Consider the following 24319-nt stretch of genomic DNA (forward strand, 5'->3'; position numbering starts at 1 on the left):
AGTGTGCCCCCGCTTTCTAGTTCTATGTTGGCACTGATGGGACATGCTGCAACCTTTTTGCACATCCCCTGGACGACAGCGGCTGAGCCACATCGGTCTGTGTTCCGGACGCAGGCCGTAGCTCCCCGCCCGTAGCCTTTTCCAGCTTTCCCCAACTTCATCGAGGAGGTACGCTCCTCTTGGGATCATCCGGCCTCGACACCAAGCGTGCACAGCTTGCTTCCTTGGAAGGCACGGAGAAGCTGGGACCCTGTGTGCCCGAACCTGCAGTGCAGGGTTACGGAGACATACCTGAAAAAGGCGTATGCAGCGGAGGCACCGGTGACCCGCCTTGCAAATACGGCGGGCATACTGACTGCCTATATGGACGGCATACTGAAGAAAGCCCAGCTACCAGAGCCGGTGGCTACCGTTACACCTGCTTTCAGGTCTCCCTCTGAACTTCATAAAATGGTCGAAGGAAATCAACCAAAAACTGCAACACACCCACGGCGATGTTTTCCAGCCTGTAGTTTTCTCCACGCTGTTCCAGTTTCTTGTGCAGCTCATGATAAATCTCCTGAATTGAATTCAGTGACAGATACACAGTGCTGTACCTTGTTTCTCCCATTGGATTAACAGTTTTAGACAACTGTGCTGCAAGGCCAGACTGTTTAACGTATTTTGCCAAGGATTTGGCATGACTTATAGTCTCTCCAACATCTGGAGCTTCGGAAGCTAATTTCGCTGGCTCAAGTGCATGTTGAAGGACCGTGTTATATACGTGGTCCTGACAATTCAGGCATTGATATGGTCTTAGAGCAAGTACTATGTTAGCGCCCTGATCTGTCACCCAGACTAATTTATTTAAATTTGCTGGGTTGAATCCAAAAGTATTCACTAGCAGCTTTAAAAAATCACGCCTGATGTTTTCACCAGTTTTGGCGTCCTCCAGTGGAAACATTGCTGTTGTTAAAACTCTGGCATTGACTTTAAAGTCTGGTGTGATATAATGACAAGTCATCAACATATAATGGATTTTACGGTAGTCGTCTGTCCACATGTCAGTTGTCATTCCCACGCTCACATCCTTCAGTATATCACTAACCTGATAAATTAGTTGTTTTTTCTTCTGCAACATCACGACACCTCCTTAAAATTGTTCTTGGATTCGGTAGCACAGTAGCACACTACCTGCGGATACTCGACCGTACATAGCACCCATATTGATAAACTCTTGTGCTAGCTCGAACAAACCCTTCACCAGAGATGGTTTGGAAGGGTTGAATATCCTTGCAACAGAGACTCACGCATTTGTCTGTAATTTCTGATTTCTTGTGAGCGGGTATGTTTTTTCGGTCTGTACAAATTAAGTTATGTATGACTGACTTGGCCCTGCTTCAAGGTGAGTACATCCTTTTTCAGTATGCCGCTGCAAAGATGAATTTCCCTTCTTTTTGTTGTCATATTTAAGTAGATGTTTGCAAGATTTGCACTGTACTTTAGGAGGCATTTACATTTGCAAGAGGAAAAAAACACTAGCTAAAATGTAATAATGCTTGACAGAGAATATACACCTGACCCAACCCGAACCCGACACATATAGTCGGGTCCCGTCGGGTTCAGGTCAGGTAGCCAGGCTTTACTTTCTGGTACCCAAGAAGGATGCCGGCTTTCGCCCCATCCTAGACCTGAGACTCCTCAATGAGTTTTTGAAGGAGAGGAGGTTCCAAATGCTGATTCACCGTCACTTTCTCCAGTCCGTCCGAAAGGATGACTGGTTTACCACCGTGGACTTACGGGACACATACTTCCACATTCCCATTCGTCTCGAGCACAGGAAGTACCTCCGCTTCATCTTTCAGAGAAGCGTTTACAAGTTTTCTGTGCTGCCGTTTTGCCTCTCATTAGCTCCTTGTAAGTTTTCAAAGTGCATGGACGCTATCCTGGCCCCCTTGCGGTTGCAGGGGGTCAGTATGGAACTATTTCGACGCCTGGTTAATTTGTTCCCAGTCGCGAGAGGGAGCAGTGGCCCACACGGCAATTGTGACAGAGCATCTGGCGAGGCTGGGCCTCACCATCAACGATGCAAAGAGTCGTCTTACACCGGTGCAGTGCACGTACTTGGGGCTCCGGCTGGACTCAGATGACAGAGTAGCAGTATTCGAGGTTGCCTCTCCCTGTTTCGACAGGGATAAGAGGTTAACTTGGTGTTGTATCAGAAACTATTGGGTCTGATGGCTGCAGCTGTATGAGCTGGGCTTACTCTGCATGTGCCTGCTGCAAGCGTGGCTCAATGCGTTCCATTTACATCTGAAGCACGACAGACACCGTCTGCGGACAGCGTCTCGCTCGTGTAGCCCTGCTCGGCAGCCCTGTGCTGGTGGAGGATGACCTGGCTTCACCTGGATCTCCTAAGTCAGGCGAGAGGCACTCTCTGGCATTTAGAACCGGGCAGGTTCCAATTATGGGTCTGGTCCCTGAATGGGACCGTTGGTCAGCCCTAGGTTTATCTGATGTGTTTGTGGGTACATTGCAGAATGCTAGGGCAGGCTCCACTAGGTGGTTATATGCCTACAAATGGAGATATTTTCAGAACTGGTGTCTGACTAAGGGTCATGACCCAGTCTCTTGTCCTATGTCAGTTATCGATGCCGGTAGGTCACCTTCTTCACTTAGGTGTACTTAGCGGTGGAACTGGAGTCTTTCTATCCACCTCCATTTTCTTTGGAGGAAGATAGGAGATTGAACTTCCTCTACCCAGTGTGGGCGTTGAGGTGTTACGTGGATAGGACAAGAGCAGGATACGGACCCTAGGACAGCCCCTCAAAAAAGTGACTAACGCACTGGATTGTGGACACAGTCTCATCTGCGTATGACAGTGCCAGCTTGCCCCCACCTGGGAGGGTAGCCACGCATTCTAGCAGAGGGTTGGCTACAACTTGCGCCCTCTTCAGAGGGGCCTCGCTGCCCGATATCTGTACCGCGGCTAGCTGGGCTACGCCACATACTTTCTCCAGGTTCTATCGCCTTAATGTGATAGATCCCTCCTTGCCTTCATTAGGCACGAGGGTCCTTGAGGTTGCACACTTGCACCGCTAACCTTGGGTTATGCGGTTCTGATGTGTCCCTTATATGCTGCCGTTCCTTCTCTCTCGCGATGGCTCTGGCATACTTTCTCATAAGTAATGATTTGGTGGTCATCTTCAAATTGAAAGGGAACAACCACCAACCAGCGAGGTCGCAACGGTAGCCCTCATCAGGTCGCCCTCAAAAAGAGAACATGGCTTCCATGGGCTAACTGTTTAATCCCTTGGTAGGCGAGATCGAGGACGTCACCCCAGGAAAGGGCATATCAGCAGCTCTGATATAAAGAGCTCAGTAAATACCTACCAGTATGAGGCATATCCTGTAGGTAATGTTTTGGTGGTCGTCTTCTCTTTCAGGGAACCAGGGTTACGGTAAGTAACCTAAAGATTTCTTTGATGGCTGTAGTACAAAGAACGGAGCTGGAGGATGATGACTAGAACAGTCATAGATATTTAATTAAAAAAGCTTAAAAAAATTGAATTATACATTAGGAAGAAAACATCATAAAACCACCAGAATGATTTAATGTGTATACATAGTAAAGAGATTAAAATCTGGTAAAATGCAATTTTTTTCAACCAGCTCTGGAATTCAATAAGGACAGTAAACATTTTCAAGTAATTTTGTTAAAGACAGATGCATCATTGCATCAAGTCTGATTAAGCGACACATTGTCTCTAAAATCCTATGATGACCTGTCTGCTATTTTTGCTCTTAAGCCATTTGCAAATAGCTTTGCGCAGTCACAGCAGATGACGTTCCAGCTGACACGCGCAATTCAACTTGGAAGGGGCTTGACACATTCCCATCCTTACATAATGCACAAGGTTTGTTGTATTAATAGTGATATATATATATATATATATATATATATATATATATATATATATATATATATATATATATATATATATATATATATATAATTTAACTGTATTGTTAACAGAAGGGCAAGCAGAACCAGGGTATTCTTTACATAAAAGTAACATGAACACGTCCATAAGGGAATTCAAACCAGCATCCTCAGGGTCCCAGCACAAGCCTCCCCATGCAATGATGTCATCAGGATTATGTACACTATTTTGCCACTGCAAAAGGCCATCATATGAAATTGATCATTTCTGCATAAAAATTACTGTTTTAGTTTCTAATTTTGGTACAAGAAATAATTATCTTATTTTTAATAATATATGATTGCTGTGTACTTATAAGTTGGATGTTGAAATTTGTAGCCGTATATATTATACTGTTAAATATTGTAATTGTGAGGATTATTAGCTAATATTTTTTTTATTGAAAGACTAGTATGTCCTGAAGGTTCTTCATACAGCAATAACATCCTTTGCATTTAGGAATGCATATGTTTCAATTTTGTTTAGATTTTTCCATACAAAAAAAGAACTTTAGTCGTGGTAACATTGTACTATTGCTATTACAATATTTCAGTAATAAATATGCTGTATAACTACATTGGAAGCTGCCACTTTGTGGATGTGTTCAGAGATTTCCTGTGGGGAGGCTTGCAGTAGTTATGATAGTACCTCCCATCTCAGCAGCCTGCTAGTGAAGTCAACAGAAAGGCAAATTACTTGCCGTACAGTTCCTTGTTTCATCTCTGTTCTCCTATTAATATATTGTAATTAATTAAAGGAATACTTTATACCCTCTGCATAATTTGCATACTATTACATTTTATATCTGTTTATCATTTATTACTTACTTATGCACTCATGGATATTTGCATGTTTAATAAAGTCACTAGCACAGTTTTACCCCTGATCAAACCAAACTGGATTAAGCTTACTGGATGATAAAATGGTACCTGCCCAGTGGTTGTATGGCTCTATCTTTGACATACCGCAATGGAAACAAGGCTCAAAATTGAGTTCTATATTTACTGCAGATTAAGGGAGGCTGAGGCACAAAACTTGCTCGCTAATTTACCTAAGACATCTTACACGTGGTGTCAGATGGAGCTCTGTGACTTCCACTTCACAGAATATACCAGCCACTCAGAGTTCAAAAGAATAATAGAGACTGGGGAGGGGGGCAACAAGTGAAAGCACTGCTGGAAAATATAGTGTGTGCCAGCTGATACAAGGCAAGGGAAGTGAAGTAGAAGGGTTTTATACACAATTAAATCTATTTATTAATACAGTACTATCCACATACATCCTAAGATATATGGAAGTCTCTATCACTGTCTTCATGTGGAAAGTTTCTTTTTTAGTATTTCAGTGTATAACCACATAAGGCTGTATGACTGCAGCATTCATTTCAAAAATTCATTAACAGTCTGTTTTACAGGAGGGAGTCCTGGGATGTACAGTAGCAGCTCATTCTTGACCTTGTGACCCAGTATACTCATTGTTGGCTTTTGTCTCTAGGTTTAATCAACCGGGGCTAGGGATCAAAACCTTGACCTTTCACTCAAAAGGTGCTTATACATGACCTTGCATCATTTTGTTGGCAGCTCTGCATAGCCATTAGGTATATAATGGAATTCAAAGCAAGCAAACAGTGCTGATAGTAAATTAATTTTGCTTTTTTTATATATATATAATGGAGTAGATGGGCTCACAAAAACTTCTGAACATGTGATTCTCCTGACTCCACAGTGCAGTGACCACTGTTCAGTACTCACAGCCCATTTATTCAGTCTATATGATCAGTTAGTGCTTGCCTCTGCTGAGCAAAGAAAGTTAATTGCATTGGATTATGTGATGATAATCTCTACAATGTCACACTGTAATTCTATTTAATACAGCCACCCTTGACCTTTAATACTATATATGTATTCAAGGCATTCAAAAAGAACAAATCAGTTAAATAGGGTAGTTCAGGGCTAAGCTGATGTTGCACAGCACGTAAAGCTACTAATTGATTCCAAGCCTACACTAACACGTGAGAAGGTATCTAGTTGACACCACACCGCAGGCAATGCACTGCTTGAGTTATATTTTTGTCCCCAGACTTTGTAAAATCATCTAATGAGATTAAGTCCCACTGGGTTCTGAGAGACTTTCAGAGAGAGAGGCCACCTTTCCAACTGAAGTTACTTATAAACTGCAGCTGAAAGTATTACTCCATTTAAAACAAAAAAAAATGCTATTACTTATTGAATAATAGCACGATATAGTGAATACTTCTTGAGACTTTAATGGCTTGATTTTAATTCACAGAGCTTGAGATTTTAACCTGAAATCTATTAATATGTCTGCACTGAAATCTGAGAAAACAATCAAGGAAAAACATTCATATCAAGTACCATAGATCAGCTGCGGTTGCTTTGTGGAACATACTTCTTAAATGCATTTAAAGCCATTTAACACTCACTATTTTACTAAGATACAAAATGTTTGCCTGTTTTCTTAAATTTGTACCCGAAAATCAACTTAATGGACACCCGATAAAAATAAAAATTACACTTTTAGGCTGTACTTGTTTGGGTTAAGAAAAGTTACCCTGTCAAACAGGGTAACTTTTTGTGGTGGTATTTTATACATAAAGTATGTATGTCAAGAATAACTTTCATTAGACTTGTCTTGCCTTATCACACATGGCAAATTAACTGAACAATAATGAAGAATAAAATCTATAAATGTTAATTAGCTATGCATGAATTACTACAGAACCTTCAGGGAGAAGCACCAGAATTCTTGAAGACAAAAAAAAAAAAAAAACTACCTGTCTCAGGCCTTCATAACCTTCTCAGCTTAAGCATAAAACTGAAAAGCTCCAGTGACCTTGTGTAATTATGCAAATAAACCATAATTATGTTTACCAAATGGCCTGTATATCTGGTCTTGATACTAGGGGAGTTGGGAGGAGGGAAATACCTCAATAAAGAGAAGGGCTTCTATGGATAGCCAAGATGGCACTGCTTTGACGTAACAAGTCTACAGGTAACACGCCCAAAAGTGTAATTTCTTCAAGGGTGCAAATCTGACACTATGGCGCTAGACTCTAGCACTAGCAACATTAAATTGTGGCACCAGTAGATATGTTTAATTAACATATTACAGGTGTTTCTATGTGTTTGCACCACTGGATGTTCATTTCTTTGTTATGATTTTGTAAATGACTAGCAGAAGAGATTTCTTTGAACAGGTCACATGATGTGTTTACGTCAAAGATAATCTTTTGACTTGAAATGTATTTGCTTACGATTGTAAGTCGCCCTGGATAAGGGCGTCTGCTAAGAAATAAATAATAATAATAATACTTTCCTTGTATTCATCTCTTATGTTGGCTTGCTTAAAGGTTTTGAAAATGATTGCATTGGCTTCCCAGCCACAGTGTGCTACTCTTATCTAAAATATCTTTAATCCTACTTCTCGTTACAATGACCAACTTTTATTAAAGACACATCACATTACATCTAAATGTGAATTCTGACTCACAATTGTGATAGCTGCACCCAGCTACCTCCAGACCCTCATCTCTCCCTACACCCCCACTCGACCTCTCCGCTCCGCCTGCACTAGAAGACTAGCTCTACCACCGCTACGCTCCCCTGCCTCCAAAGCCCGCTCCTTCTCCACCCTTGCTCCGCAGTGGTGGAATGACCTTCCTACAGATGTCAGGACTGCCCAGTCCCTGACCACATTCCGGCGCCTCCTTAAGACTCACCTCTTCAAAGAGCACCTGTAGAACTCCTCTGTTTGTATCCTGGGACACTATCACCCTTCATGTAAATGTGCTTTATTTTGCTCTTATCAGCCCCTATTTTACTGCATTTAATCCTGTACTTCAGAATACTGTAATCTGCCAAGTTTTTAACCTGTAGTACTTTGTATTTAATCACATCCTGATGTAACTATCACTATTTAATCATATCCTGATATTACGTATCACTATTACCTGCTGTATTATTGAATTGTGGTTTGTCAAACTTGTACTTTACTTGAACAAAAGTTATTGTATTTCTTGCTCTTATTGTATTACTTGTATTGTAACGCTTGAAATGTTTTTGCTTACGATTGTAAGTCGCCCTGGATAAGGGCGTCTGCTAAGAAATAAATAATAATAATAATAATAATAATAATGATATCTTAAAACACTGATACTGGTTCTGATACTGCAATACAAGTACTAACACTATTTTTTATCATGCACTTCTTATTACACAAAATGTTATTTACTAGTATAAAACTAGCATAGCATATGCTTTATACCAGATCTTATTAAAGCCCCAAGTTTTACCCATTATTATTTTAAAAACAGCTACTCTATTCAACCCGTCCGCCAGGCGCCACTAGAAATCCTTCATATATGAACGATGATGTAATGGTGATGTTAGATACCCATGTTAAGCCTTTTTAAAACAAATGACTGACATCTCCAAAACCTCCAACAACCAATCAGGGATGGTTTTATATAATTTCAAAATTAATGTAAAGTTAGATAGATAGAAAGCTGGATGAGTGAGTTTTATTTATTTATTTATTTATTTATTTATTTATTTATTGTCGAGAGATTCGGCAATCACAAGTACAAGCTCACCAGAAATCATACTAAATCATCCAAAATGTTTATAAACCCAAAAATACATTAACAAAATATTAATTGTAGTGAAATAGTCACAGGACAAATTTCAGGGATGACTCTCCAATCAAAATACATTTCACTAAAGCCCCAGGCCAATAGAGATAACTTTTATTATGAGGTATCTTAGGTTTCGTTTTCGATTATCGTATATACCATGATTTTTAAAGCGCAGCATTACTGGAGAGCATACTAAATTGCTTTACAGAAGATGCTGAGTTGACAGATCTACAGTATTTCATTGCAAACTTCTTCACATTACACACCAGAATGTACCTTGTCTGGTGTAAAATGAAAACCAGACAAGGTACAGTCGATTTAAGGTAAATCGCTTAATTGCATAGCATGCAGCTGGTCCCGTTTTTTGGTGCATCATTTTCTATGATTGTATAATACGGTTAAATCAGCTAAATGCATAATTCGCTTAATTGCATAAAGCAGCGCGGTCCCAAAGTCCATTGTACATTGCATTTTGATTTGGATAATTCCATAATGCAAACAACGTTCGAGTGTTTTTTTTTTTTAAAAAAGAATGTTTGAGAAACAGCAGTGACGTAGAGCACATAGCAACAGCACGACAGCGGGAAAAGCCGGCAAGAAAGACGTAGAAAATGCCAAACTGAGTCTGTAAAACTCTCGAGCCTCAGCACACTATGAGCCTTCATAAAGGCAAATGGTTGTCAGTCTTATGACAGTTTTATTTTTATAGTTGTTTATCAGCTTAATCGGCCGAATACTGTTCATACTTCCATCAAATATTTTTTTTGCTCTGTTGTATTCACAAGATCTATAGTAAGGTACTGTACACACCTGTTTATGTTTTATGTTTAACTGTACTATATTACAATAATTTAGTTTATGCCAGTTGTTATATACATTATTTTATATTATTTTACTTTTCATATTGTGCGTTGCCAGAGAATAGTGTTGTTTGTATTGAATGCATTACGTATTTCAAGTTTCTTTTATTTTTCTGAACTTATACAGTATTTTGGGTTACATGTAATACGTTTAATAAAATATATAAAAATAACTTACAATAACTTACTTTATGTCGGCTGTTATATACATTATTTTACTTTTCATAATCGTGTGTTGCCAGAGAGTAGTGTTGTTTGCATTGAGCGTATAACGTATTGAAGTTGGTTTCTTTTACTGAACTTATTCAGTATTTACTTGTAATAAAATATAAGGGAAAAAAGTTATGAATCTGATCAAAATTAGTCATATATACATGTACACGTACCTATAGACCTATTGTCATTGTATCCCATTCTATTCCCTCACTCTGGTTATGTGCACGACCTAATTGTAGGGTATATGTCATCATTGAGTGAAAACGTTATTTTCTTAATGATCTTCAGATTCTCAGCTGTTTAAAAAGGTATAATATGGTATACATTTGGTGGATATTTGTCCTGATACACAAGCCAAAAGTCACGTTATTTCAGTCAGACAGGTAGAATGTTCACCTTATTAAAATGCTATTTATTTTCTTGATCCTCAGAAGTTTTGACCAAATATACAATTTATGACTCTGGGCATTGACAAGAGTGGATCCATAATTTAATTGAGCTTTTACTGGAAAAAAAATATATGTTACAATTCTCCAGGGAGCAACTGTATGTTTTCCATTTGTTCAAAAAGAGCAATTTTGTTGGAACAGCACTCTATTCCTTATTTTCTTAGCAAGTGCCTTTTATTGCCTTTCACAAATCTCTGGTTGCTTTTCACATCTAGCATCCAGGACTAATGGATGATATAATGTTCTTTTGCTGTAACAACCAAAGCATATCAAAACAGTATTCATTATGCATGCAAGTTATAACCAATCGAGATATATATCACTTTGATAGGCTCTGTAAGCATATTAAAAAACAGGACTAATAGCATGATATAATTCACCTTTACTGTCATCTAATTTTATCTAGCAAAACAAATCAGAATCATATCCATTCTGCATGCTACATGTGTGCATGCAACTTATAACTAATCAAGATATAGACTGCTGTGCAAAAGTCTTAGACATGTTGCACTTTTCTACTCTGATGCATTATGAGCATCAACAATTTACTCAAAGCCTCCACTAGTGTTTTCTACTATTATAACAACTTTGACTTGCATAAAGAAGGAAAAACATTGAGTGAAATAGCTCGCATCACTTGATTTTCAAGGTGTAGTATCCGAAGCATAATCAACAAGTACAGACAAACGTCATCTGTAATTGATAATACCCATAATAATAATATAATAATAAACTTTATTTTGTATAGCGCCCTTAAAAGCAATCATCTCAGAGCGCTTCACAATTCTTTAAATTAGCTTTAAAAACTAAAAGAAGCTGAGTCCCTGATCTCTAGTGGAACTGAGTTCCATAATTTGGGGGCATAACAACAGAAGGCCCTGTCACCCATAAGGCGCAGGCGAACAGGCAGGACACACAGCAGTCTGAGATCAGCAGAGCAGAGGTTGCGAGTGGGAGTGTAAAAAGATAAAAGATCTGACAGATAAGTAGGAGCTAGCCCATAAAGAGCCTTATATGTCAGCATTAACATTTTAAAATCAATTCTGAACCTGATAGGCAGCCAGTGCAAGGCCTCCAAGACAGGAGTGATGTGATCTCTTGAGCGGGACCGAGACAAAATTCTGGCTGCAGAGTTTTGGACAAATTGAATTTTAGTGAGGATGCTATTAGACACCCCAGCAAGCAGGGCGTTACAGTAATCGATCCTGGAGAAAACAAAAGCATGAACAAGTTTTTCAGCTGCAGGTAGAGAAAGCATGGGACGCAGTCTGGCAATATTTCTAAGGTGAAAAAAAGAAACCTTGACAGTATTCAGAACACGCGATTCAATACCCAGGACTGGAAGACCCAAAAAGCTGTCTAACAAGGATGAGCAGTACTTGAAGATAATATCCTTAAGGAATAGAAAGAAGACAAGCATTGAATTGACAACAGAACTGGCATAAGACACAGGTGTAGTTGTCCATCCATCAACAGTCCAAAGCACCTTAGACCATTGTTCCATCGACCAATTTCTGTGTTCCCCTTTCTTAACAGAGGTATTCTTACTGCAACACATCCTTTAAGTCCTGATTTCAATAGTGACCTTCACACTGTTGAATTGGCAAAAGCACAATAGAAGATCTAGTTATATACTATTAAATGAGATCATAATATCTTGTGTATTGCGGCAAAGGCAATAAACAGCTGGTGACAGAGTTGGTAGCTCTGTCAGGGCCATCTTTAGAAACTTCTGAGGAGGCTGTTAATAGGCACACAACTACAGTAATTCTACAGGGCCGCTGTACCTCATGTCACCCTTGACTCTGTTTTTAACCATGGTAAAAATCCATCATTTTTCACATTGCTGTTCAAAAATGGGTTGTCATGTGGTACTGTACATTGTGTGTTCTTATTGAACGTAACATTCTGGCTGTAAAGAAGTTAACACTGGAAAAAAATGTATTTTTGGTTGTCTCTGCATGAATTTATGACAGCGAAGATATGATGTGCAACAAACCAATATGCAAGAGCTGAGCTTAAATCTACTTCAGTGAAACAGCTTTAGGAGATGAGAGCGGGTTCTCAAGTTCTAATCTCTGCATCAAGTTCACGTCTATCAGACATATCATTAGTAACCTTTGTTTAAGACAGGCCAGGGACTACCTTTTTTACTCCTGCACATGGTGGTCTGTCCATATCAAGTTGCGAGTAGGGTGCTGAGGTAGGTAATAGAAAACTGTCCAGTTGGAAGACCAATGGGTTTTATCTCCACGGCTGACAGTTTCCTGTCCTCAATGCATTAAAAAGGCATTCACGTTCCAGGAGCATGTCATTGAGCCTAATTAATCAAAGTGTGGGTCCCGACATTCAATGTTATGTATTGTAAAAAAATCCAAAGATATTTCTTTTGCATCTTAGGACCAGCAATCCAAATGTGGAAATTCATTAATGATATTTGTGCTGATAAATTACATCTGTTTGAGTGAGAGTCTGAACTCTCAGAAAATATTAGGTACAGCATAAATGGTGATCAATATTTTTTGCATTCTAAACACTGACACATTCATAAAAGGAATCCATTATAGAAGTGTCATATTTATGAAAAAAAACACAAAGTCCAGACACATCAGTTAACAAAATGATTAAAAGGTAAACAAAAGCAAACAGGACCAATGCAATATTTATGAATGGTATGGATTGTTAAAAAAAAAGTATAAAATGCAGTGATGTATGTCATTTCCCAGTTCTATAGTGCTATCCCATGAAACTTCCAGACACATTCCAAACATGCCACTACATTAGCAAAAATGTGCAGGATACATTTGGAAAGCCAATATCAACACATGCCTTGCCTTTGTAAATCTGATTGAACATTCCACCCAAACAGGGATGCAAATAACAGAGGAGCTTAGATTTAATCCGCCATCTACTTCATTACAAACAAAAGAAACAACATGTATTCTTGTAATATTTTCCAAATCCCATGTTGGCTAATGGAATCATTAAAGCATTAGCTAATGTTTTCTTGTTTTTTTTTTTCAACCACTCTCTTGGTTTCTAGCAGCTGTGGTGTCCCAGCTATTAGTACCACAAGAGCAGTGGAAGTCATAAAGCTGTCCAAAGAATGCTTGAACATTTACCATCTATAAGGAGTATAAATTGTTGTGTACAGATGCATTTAGGAAAATTTTCTTAAACTTACTCTATCACTGAGATGATAATGTCTGTATTCTTTTAAAACAATTGCTTACTTTATTTGCAGCTAATTAATTAAACATAAACTTCTGCCCCATTGGAGTGACGAGTACTAGAATCAATAAGAATAAAAATAAAAACACAAAAGCAAGCCTTTATGGTGACACATGTTAAAAAATGGCTTCTTTCACACATCCCAACAAGGCAGACTGAAACTGTAATGATACATATAATGCCACTTAATTAATCAAGGGTAGCATTTTATGAAGATTTTTAGATGAATGAAACGTAGCACTTTGTTTTGTTTTGTTTTTTCCCTAAGAAGACATTTTGATAATTCTGTCAAGTGCTGCTTTTTCTTCCTTTCATTTTGTTTCCATCACTGCTCACCATAAACTGGTCATAGTCATTAATCATTTGGTCAGATTGTGACTGTGACTTTGCCTTGCATTCTTTCAATGTTATGCTGTTAAAGAGAAGATTACCATTTGGGTTGCCACCTTTTCCACAGACCAAACCCGGACATATTTCTCAGCCAGCCTAGGTCTATCAAAACAGCAGTATACTGTAATACCATAATAAATATTAACAAACGTTATTAATAGACGTTAAAAAATACTGCACTATCGGCTGTGTGTCAGTAAAAAGACAAAATGTACCCAGATTTGTTTTAGTTTTTTCAATGTTACTAATGGCTACCGCTAAATATTATATGAATATTATACATACATGCACGCATATATATGGTTTAATTACCATTACATGGTGTAAGTAAACCATATTTTACTGGTTATGTATTTAATCACAAGCAGATCAATGTAATGTAAAGCATTATTCATATGCTGGGGGCACAGTAGAATGTACAGATCAGTGCTAAACAGTACATTTCTGATAAGATAGTGGAAATCCTTTAAGCAACTAATGTACCATATAACAGGACATTTTGGCTGGTATTAAATTCACGGATTTGCTACTTTGGTAGATTTTGACGTTTTTTTGAATTGGCATTTATCACTTAGCACGTTCACAAAGAACGGTCAGTTTTGTATTTCTACTTTTAATTTAAAAAACATTCAAATACATGTTTACTTAATGAAATGTGTCTGCTAAATCAGTATCTCATTTACAGTAACTAGTTATAGCATCTACAATGTCACTGCAGCCATTTGGAGAACAACAAAGAAGGCCTTCTAAAAATGAGCTACAATATTTATCGTTCTTATATGGCTCTTCAATTTTAAGATAACAGGAATTTGAAAGGATTGCTAACTGCAGTACACTTTGGTTCACTAACATAACACAGTGGAATGATCACAGTATCATTAAGTAACTGAAGGAGAGCATTGCCACGTGTGAAAACCTTAACAATAAAGCCGAAACTAAAACACTTTCAATTTAAAACTGGTTAAAAGACTATAAAGCACTGGCAAAATCATCTTTTCTTATACGGTGCAAAACTAATTTATTTTAACATATTGTTTAGGGACTTTACGATACCTGCACGGTGGGTGTCTTAATAGTAGTACATGTATCTACAACGTATTGACACTAACAATCCAAAGCAAATGTGCACCATTGTTACAGACTTTCTAACAAGTCTGGCATAAACAATTTTGGCTGCTACTTAATTAACCCCTTGTAAAAATATAACACAAAACTGCTTTACCTAAAAAAGAACAGTCCTACTACAGTAGCAGGCACAGTTTACACAGCCTCAGAGTTTCAGATCGCATCATAAATTCCAGATTTCCTAAATCCATTGATGGAAATGTCCGGTCTGCTTTCAATTTTTTAAGCAAATTGGCTTCATCACTCGCTGCCGCTCTCATATTCACTTTGACAGCCGACACACTCTTTCCCTTGTCTAGTGCGTTCTTCTTTAACCTGTGCTGCATACCACCAGTCTGTCAGAGGGCGGGATCACACACTGTATGCCACTCTCTGATTGGTGGAAGTGTTATTGGCGATCCAATCCAAAAAGCCAATAAAGCCAAAATAAATTCCACTCCAAAATGTCCCGTTATACGGCATGTCAAGGAAAATATTAAAGGGAGGTTGGTGTTATGTGTTTCACTTAAAACCGGACATTAGGGCGTCCGGGTTTGTTAATTCCTGACTCTCAGACACAGATGCCAATTACTGGACTGCCAGGGTCAAACCTGGACAGGTGGTTTGACAAATATGAATAACCTAATATGTGAGGAAATGGGAAATTGTAAGAAGATCCCCAAAAAATAAATAGGAATCAAATGTATAATAAACCTCCTGTACCACAATGAATCAAACCATAAAGCACTATATATATATATATATACAGACGTGCTCAAATTTGTTGGTACCCTTACAGCTCATTGAAATAATGCTTCATTCCTCCTGAAAAGTGATGAAATTAAAAGCTATTTTATCATGTATACTTGCATGCCTTTGGTATGTCATAGAATAAAGCAAAGAAGCTGTGAAAAGAGATGAATTATTGCTTATTCTACAAAGATATTCTAAAATGGCCTGGACACATTTGTTGGTACCCCTTAGAAAAGATAATAAATAATTGGATTATAGTGATATTTCAAACTAATTAGTTTCTTTAATTAGTATCACACATGTCTCCAATCTTGTAATCAGTCATTCAGCCTATTTAAATGGAGAAAAGTAGTCACTGTGCTGTTTGGTATCATCGTGTGCACCACACTGAACATGGACCAGAGAAAGCAAAGGAGAGAGTTGTCTGAGGAGATCAGAAAGAAAATAATAGACAAGCATGGTAAAGGTAAAGGCTACAAGACCATCTTCAAGCAGCTTGATGTTCCTGTGACAACAGTTGCAAATATTATTAAGAAGTTTAAGGTCCATGGAACTGTAGCCAACCTCCCTGGGCGTAGCCGCAAGAGGAAAATCGACCCCAGATTGAACAGAAGGATAGTGCAAATGATAGAAAAAGAACCAAGGATAACTGCCAAAGAGATACAAGCTGAACTCCAAGATGAAGGTACGTCAGTTTCTGATCACACCATCCGTCGCTTTTTGAGCGAAAGTGGGCTCCATGGAAGAAGACCCAGGAGGACTCCACTTTTGAAAGAAAAACATAAAAAAGCCAGACTGGAATTTGCTAAAATGCATATTGACAAACCACAATCCTTCTGGGAGAATGTCCTTTGGACAGATGAGTCAAACTGGAGCTTTTTGGCAAGTCACATCAGCTCTATGTTCACAGATGAAAAAATGAAGCTTTCAAAGAAAAGAACACCATACCTACAGTGAAACATGGAGGAGGCTCGGTTATGTTTTGGGGCTGCTTTGCTGCGCTTGGCACAGGGTGCCTTGAATCTGTGCAAGGCACAATGAAATCTCAAGACTATCAAGGCATTCTGGAGCGAAACGTACTGCCCAGTGTCAGAAAGCTCTGTCTCAGTCGCAGGTCATGGGTCCTCCAACAGGATAATGACCCAAAACACACAGCTAAAAGCACCCAAGAATGGATAAGAACAAAACATTGGACTATTCTGAAGTGGCCTTCTATGAGTCCTGATCTGAATCCTATCGAACATCTATGGAAAGAGCTGAAACTTGCAGTCTGGAGAAGGCACCCATCAAACCTGAGACAGCTGGAGCAGTTTGCTCAGGAAGAGTGGGCCAAACTACCTGTTTACAGGTGCAGAAGTCTCATTGAGAGCTACAGAAAACGTTTGATTGCAGTGATTGCCTCTAAAGGTTGTGCAACAAAATATTAGGTTAGCGGTCCCATCATTTTTGTCCATGCCATTTTCATTTGTTTTCTTATTTACAATATTATGTTGAATAAAAAATCAAAAGCAAAGTCTGATTTCTATTAAATATGGAATAAACAATGGTGGATGCCAATTACTTTTGTCAGTTTCAAGTTATTTCAGAGAAAATTGTGCAAGCTATCAACCATTTGGTTCATTCAGCTTGTACAGTTTCACAGAGTATAGTTGAAAGGTCAAAGTCAGAAGATGACGAAATCTCGATAATCCTGGGATCCATTTAATATAACCATTCAAATTTGTATTAAGTGCCAGTTTTCCCATATTATTGTGAAACACCTTTATTTTAATGTTATCCATCACAATCATGTTAAAACTATTAAACAACAACCCAAATACTTTCTATTGATGCCACTGGCATTGTGATTGTTGAAAACATTTATGCTATTAAGATATTTTCACTCTTTATTTTTCCAATAAGGAATACAATATTATCGTTTCTTTACTTGCATTAGTGTAGTATCGGTAAAAAAATGTAAAAATATTTTCTGGACATTTTTTTCCCCCCTAATGTTTAGAGAGCGTGTCGACTTGGAAAGAGAGAGCACAAGACACTGATAAAGGAAGATTTACAGAAAACAACTATAAAAACTGGAACAGCCTAGTACTAGTGGGAGGAGATTCGGTGAAGCAGAAGCTAACTACATCATGAGAAGCAACTTCCCAGACTATAATATTTTTAATATTATTAAGGCAGGACTAATGGCTGCGAAAAATAAATTGTTTTTATTTTTCAAGTGGAAAATAAGGAAAGCCATATGTACAGTATTTATTGAAAGCACAGTAGTCTACGGCTAAGAGAACACCCCTCGGGAAGCAAGCGAAGTGTTCTCTTAAGCCGAAGTGTTCTTTAAGACAGAGTTGACCACCACACACAACATGAATCAATAAATAAATAAATATTTATTACTTGTCATGATGCACATGCAGCAACATATGAAATGAACAGAATAAGTAAGAGAAAAGAAATAGGCAAGTGTATGTTAATAAACTATAAAGTAACAGACAAACTGACATTAATAAATTAACTGTCAAACTAAATTAACACAGCACCCCTACACACGTTTAAAAATGCAGCAGTAGCTCTAGATTAATTATGAATACCTGTACAGGAGCAATATTCAAGACACGCACAACATTATTTAACAGAATAGTGAACCAACTCACCAGAACGGAAAACACTAAATTGCTCGGGGACTTGTGTCTGATTCAGGTTTTTTCAGGAGCTCGAAACATTTTCAACTTTTTGTAGCAAGTGAAACAGCAGCGCATTTTGCAGTTTGTTTACATGCCATTTGGTAGCAATGAGGTGCACTTGTGGAAATCAGAATACAAAATGAGGCAATGATATGATGGCAGTTCTGGAAAGATTGAACAGTACTGTATCAGTTGTGAACAAATTGCTAGCTATGCCATAACAGTGTTCTTTTAAGCGAAGTTCCTGTTCCTTTAGGCAGAGCATTTACAATGGGAAAAATATGTTTCACCACAAGGGTGTTCTCTTAGGCAAAGTGTTCTCTTAGGAAGTGTTCCTATACACGGACACTACTGTACTCATGACTGCATTTTACTCACATGGGCCCTGAATATCAAAAGTGTCTTCCGACAGTTCAAAACTTGCTGGCTCCGTCTGTTTTAACCCAACTTATCCCGAATGTTATTTCCATCAAAAAATGAAAAACTTTTCTGATGTTTTCCGACAGGTGGAGTGGGTGTAATTTACATAAAGGTGTCAGAATAACTATTCAGTATTGAAATGAGAAACCTATATGTTAATGATGTAAATAACCGGTTTTACATCATTTCAGGATTTCAATCAATGGACAGGTGGGATTGAAAGGTAGTAAGGCTGAGAAAAACAAAACAGACGTGTTTTGTTTGATATATGGAGAAAAATACATTTAATAGAACATAATAATATAGCAACAGGACAAAGAGAAAACAAGTAAAGTTAGAGAGCTCATTTTAATGTAGCCTAATTTTGTAAATGTATGTTCTGTATTAATTACATTTTGTTTCATGTACCCGGTTATATCGGATATTTTATGCCAAAATGAAAAATACATGAATAAATAAATTAATACATAAACAAATACAGACATACATAAATGAATATATAGAGATCTGTTTATCTAGTCATTTATTTATTCATTACCCAGTTGCACTTTATGAAAATTAATAACATGTGAGTGTATAATAAGATATTATACAAACAACCGGTGGCAAAGAATGACAAAGCTGTGAGTGATACTGGCAATGCATGACCCCTCAAGGTGCTTGACTCTAAATTCTCTTTAAGTTTATCACATGAATACAATATCGTTGCTTATCCATTTCATCCTCTAAAATCGCAGCAATCCCTAGCAGCACATTGGGCACCATCACCGTCAGTATAGTCAAAGGGTCACTCCACCCACAGCAGACCATTTTTATTTTAGCAATGAGCCTGTTTGAAATAGGTTCCCATCTCCATCAGGACTCTTTGAAACATGTGGAACCACTTCAGATGGAAAACCCTTTAGATTTTTGCACGGGGTATGTTAAATTTGAAGCCACTTAATTTGCATAACATTCTTCACACTGTCGGAACTGGGGTTTTGCGACTGTTCTCATCCTTCCTGGCCATTTTTTATTTTTGCTTGGAACATGAAAAACAGTCGGAAAGTTTAAATACCACCACAAAAGCCCTCACCGACGGTCAGAAAACCTTTGATATTCAGGGTCAATGGTGTCTAAATTGGAGAGTAACCCCAAATGTTACTTAGAGTGCTGTATACATGCACATAAAAATGTACATGTATACATCAATGTATATATATATATATATATATATATATATTTTTTTTTTTTTTAATTTTTTATACAATGACACAAAAATGCTTCATCAAAAAATGCTACATCATTAGTTGAATTTGCGTTCTCTTTCAATGTTTTCTGTCTCTGTTTGGGCACTATTATTGTCTCGGTAAACCTTCTTCTAAACAGCACCATTAGGAAGTTTCACCTAGGTTACAGCCTGATGTTTATGAGCCACAGATGAAGGTAAATACACAAGAACTGGCTCTGCAGCTAAACATGCTCATTTATCTGGAACGCCAAGCTTACCAAAGTTTCTTGTTTTCATGAGAAAGTTATTTTGTAACAGGTCAACTGTACTGTACTGTACCAGTTTACCTGTTAATTGGGTTATTTTGTAAACAACATTTCCCTTACTGCAGACGAACAGTACCAGAAGAAACTGAGGAAACACCTGTAGACTTATCAAATTTTATTAGATTTTGGTAACGATCACCATAATAAAAAAAAGACAAATATATAAAATACAATGATGACTTTACCAGAAATAAGGCTGTGGCGTTTCCAAGTGCTATTAGCATTGGAGATAGTAGAATAAACTGGTTCTGTAAAAAAAATGTGGAACAAAGCCAAAACTCTCTTGTGCTAAGAGTGGTCTTGATAGTAATTTGAGTGAAGAATTGAATGTTCTCAAGCCAACAAGTTATGTAATCACAAAGCTAAAACCGTGTTTGGAACTACCTAATAAACTAAACCCAAAATATATTGTCAATGCTTTTTTTTCAGCTCATTTATTAAGCCTCTTTTTAAAATGTGCTTTCTTTATTTCGTTGAGCATTTTCTAGCTATTTCACTTCAGAGCTTCTAGTTCTTCAAACACAAATACAGTACATGCCACTAGTCCTAGAAAGTGTGTTCTGTTATTCATTATGTAACAAGGCGGAGGCTGGGCGAGAACCAGCAACTCCATACACCGCAGGCGAACGTCTTAACCACGATGCAAGAGAGTCGGCAAGAGAGTTGATACAATCAGAATTCTATAGCATACAAGCCAAATACCATATGGAACTGCTGAATTCTCCTTCCCCTCATTAAGAATATTCATTAAAAAAAACTGTTCAGGGACTTGTTGAATATAATTTAATTACATATTCTAATAAATATTGCTTCTGTTATAAGGGACTAAATAACTTCAGAAGAAAAAGATCTACTGTTTAGAAAGTTCTATCATCTAGAAGTTTGGATTTTTCACCTTACCTTGGCAGCTACTGAAGAGCTAGGCTTCTCCAGCAGATCCCATAGCTTCTTTGTCTTATCTGGACAACAGCTGTTATCAAACTCGTCCCCTTCCCTCACTCTTATTGACTCTGCCTCCCTTTTTAGCTCTTCGTTCATCTGCTCTTTCTTCTGGTGATACCTGGCCTGACAGCACGATTCCAGGTAGATCTCATCGATGCCCCAGTATTCAAGTTCTTGCCCGAAAGACAGGGCGCACATCTCCTCCATCATGTGTAACTTCCCCGTCCGGTAAAAGTTCAAAATGGATGTAAAAGCCCCAGGGTGCCGGTCAAAGAAATACTCGTTTTCACCCAGGTTGTAATCATCGCAGGTCTCCATTAAGGATTCGTGGGTGTTGCAGTCTCTCAGCTTCCCTAATCTGGTTCGAGGCAGTCTGTCCAAGGTCCTCCACAGGACTTCATGGTTGAGTCCTCCAACGTTGATTCTGACCCTTCGGGAGCAGGCCTTGGTCCTGATGATTTCCATGGGCTCGGGTGGAAGGGAGGTTGTGGACCGGGATGTGCTTTTAGCCATCCCGGAGGCAACCTTCTCAGCCATGATTTGAAGGGCAAAGGTGTGAAATTCTCCAGGAAGACAAAAAATAGCAATTCAATGGAAACTGATTTCGTGGGATCCCTTTTACACAAGTCCCTCCATGATTGAAACTGTAAAAAAAATAAAAAAATAAAAAAACAGACTAGATTAGTGAAGGGCTGTTAACATAGTGTTGAAAGTGCATGCACGATGTTTCTAAAAATAAAAAAGCACTTCAAATGTTGTTTTAATTTCATGATTAGGGTCAATTTTGTATTTGTATACACTCTCAAATAGTAGACTAGCTTTACCTTTTAATGAATGATTAAATCTTATAGAAACTTTTGTTATGGGTAACACTTGTTTCACATCAGTTGTGCATATGTGTTCAGAGTCATGCCCCTTGCAAAAAAAGGGGGATCTTAAAATATGGCTGCATATATTTAGCTTTGTGTTTATCACAATAATCCCACCACCTAGTATTTAGCCAGTTATTTACCATACCTACACAATGTTATAATAGCCGCGCTAAGTGTACTTAGTACAATGTGTAAAATAAATACATTATCAATAAATCAATCAATCAATCAATCATTCAATATTTATTTTATATAACGCCTTTCATAGTGGACCACCATCACAAAGCACTTTACAAGATAGTGATGATTATTACATGGACACATTAAAGATTTGTTATAGTTATAACAATTGCTCATTTTCTTCAAGCACCTTTACCTGTAGTTCATAAACGAGATAACACCCTGCCACATTCGATATAAATCATTCGAAACACGTTTTATCTGCTTAATGTTACCTTCATTGCATTATATAAGAGGGAGTCTTTGTGGACAGAAAGCTAAAGCAATGATACTTTAAAAAGTCTTGACACAGTTTCAACAGAGAAACTGATGGATGACATTCTGTTTTTAGATTTAGAAATTACTGAACTGTATTGTTAAAGCTGAAGCAACCCCCCCCCCCCCCCCCCCCCCCCCCGAAGAATAACAAAAATTAAAGAAAACATTAACAGTACCATACAGTTTGGAGAGTGTAACGTGGTATTAAATTATACCATTTAACTATTAAGAATATATCCGACAGAACCTCAAGATTCTTAAACTCGTCTGCACATCTACAGCTTGGGCCAAAAGTTTTGCATCACCTAGTATTTCTGGATTGAGATTAAAAATAAATAAATAAACTATATGAACATAATTTATATCATTTATTTAACATCGTGTAATCAAAGAAACTACAAAATGATATCGGAAAAGTCTACCGGAAGAGTATTTCAATGTCAAAATTTTCAATTGTTGTCAGTTTTCCGTTAAATATATTATGGAAAACTACAAAGCGGTATATTACTCAGCAGGGTTTGTTCAATTGTATGAAGCAAAATGTGTTAATTCTATAAGGTGATGCAAAACTTTTGACCAGTTTACAGAGAATTGCTGTTGGCACTATGCAACAGATACATTGCTGTGAATTGACGCACTTAAAAAAAAAAAACATCTAAACTGTGTCAGTGGCAAAACTCACACTGTGTTGCATTTGTTCAAGTAGGTATTTGAGAGTACTCCTAACTATGGTTCAACTAACATAATTTATTAAAAATATATATATATATAGCTCCAGAAAAGATAAATGCAAAGCATAAAAATTATTGATTGAAATCTCATCCGGTTGACGAGTAAGACAACGATTTTGATGATATATTCATGATGGACAGGTGTTCAGACTTTATGTGTTCATAGCTAACATTAAACACAAAAAAAAATCAAACATGAACATTTCGGTTTACACAGTCAGTAAATTCGCTATAGAAATTGTAGTTTAAAACAGTTTCATACTTCTCACATGAAAATCAGACACATTACTTACATACATGGTACTGGTTAGTTATTTTTTCAACATCAAATTAAAAACTAAAATCAGAGAACGCACCTAGCATTTAGACACTACTTTAACTGGTGGTTCCGCAGTAGAAGCGAAATACAGTTCTTACCTTGTACAAATAAACCACCTTTTGCATAAAAACAGTCGCTTTGATGACGAGGGTAAAGCTTCGGGATTCCCTTTTTGATGTCTAGTCAGATCCCAAGCTTTTAGAGGAAGCCTCGCTCAATGAATGTACGTCCCACATTGCTTTAAAAAAAATAAATAATAAGAAGAAGAATCAAAACACGTCAACGTCTCACAAATATGCATCAAAAGGAAAATAAAATGAGTGCTCTGATTTGCCGCTGGTGTTGTAAGAAAAGAGGATCAAACCCACAGTAATCTCCATCTACTGCTGTGATGTGGTAAGATGGGGTGTCTGCGGATGTCGAATGTGTAGCAAGCTGGGGGGCGGGCGGCGGGGGGGGGGGGGATAAGAACACCATGGAGTGAACTGCAGAGACACACAGCGATAGAGAATTCTAGGGCTGAATCTCACAAACTGCATCACAGCCTAGAGGTGAAACCTAATTGGATTGGGCTGTACATCACCAAGGACAGCAGCAGATCAACTAGAGCAAGACCACTTCGTTCTCAATAGGGTAGGGATCATTCATAAATGCTACTTTTGCTTAAAACACATTTATTTTGCAGGTTTTCATTCATAATCGTT

The 24319-nt window shown here is 37.8% G+C and overlaps 1 protein-coding gene across 1 annotated transcript in view; it reads right to left on the reverse strand.

The window, feature by feature from the left end:
• LOC117435380 (potassium voltage-gated channel subfamily B member 2-like) overlaps positions 1–24035 on the reverse strand; it is a 97837-nt gene extending 73802 nt beyond the window's left edge. Inside the window, exons 1-2 of the mRNA XM_034058480.3 lie at positions 23714–24035; positions 21154–21839 (exon numbers count right to left, since the gene is read on the reverse strand). Coding sequence (XP_033914371.1) covers positions 21154–21732 — 579 coding nt within the window. The 5' untranslated portion in view covers positions 21733–21839; positions 23714–24035. The remainder of the gene's footprint in view (positions 1–21153; positions 21840–23713) is intronic.
• Positions 24036–24319: the final 284 nt, after the last annotated feature.

This window comes from Acipenser ruthenus, chromosome 3 (assembly GCF_902713425.1).
Source record: "Acipenser ruthenus chromosome 3, fAciRut3.2 maternal haplotype, whole genome shotgun sequence".
In the NCBI taxonomy this organism is placed as follows: domain Eukaryota; kingdom Metazoa; phylum Chordata; class Actinopteri; order Acipenseriformes; family Acipenseridae; genus Acipenser; species Acipenser ruthenus.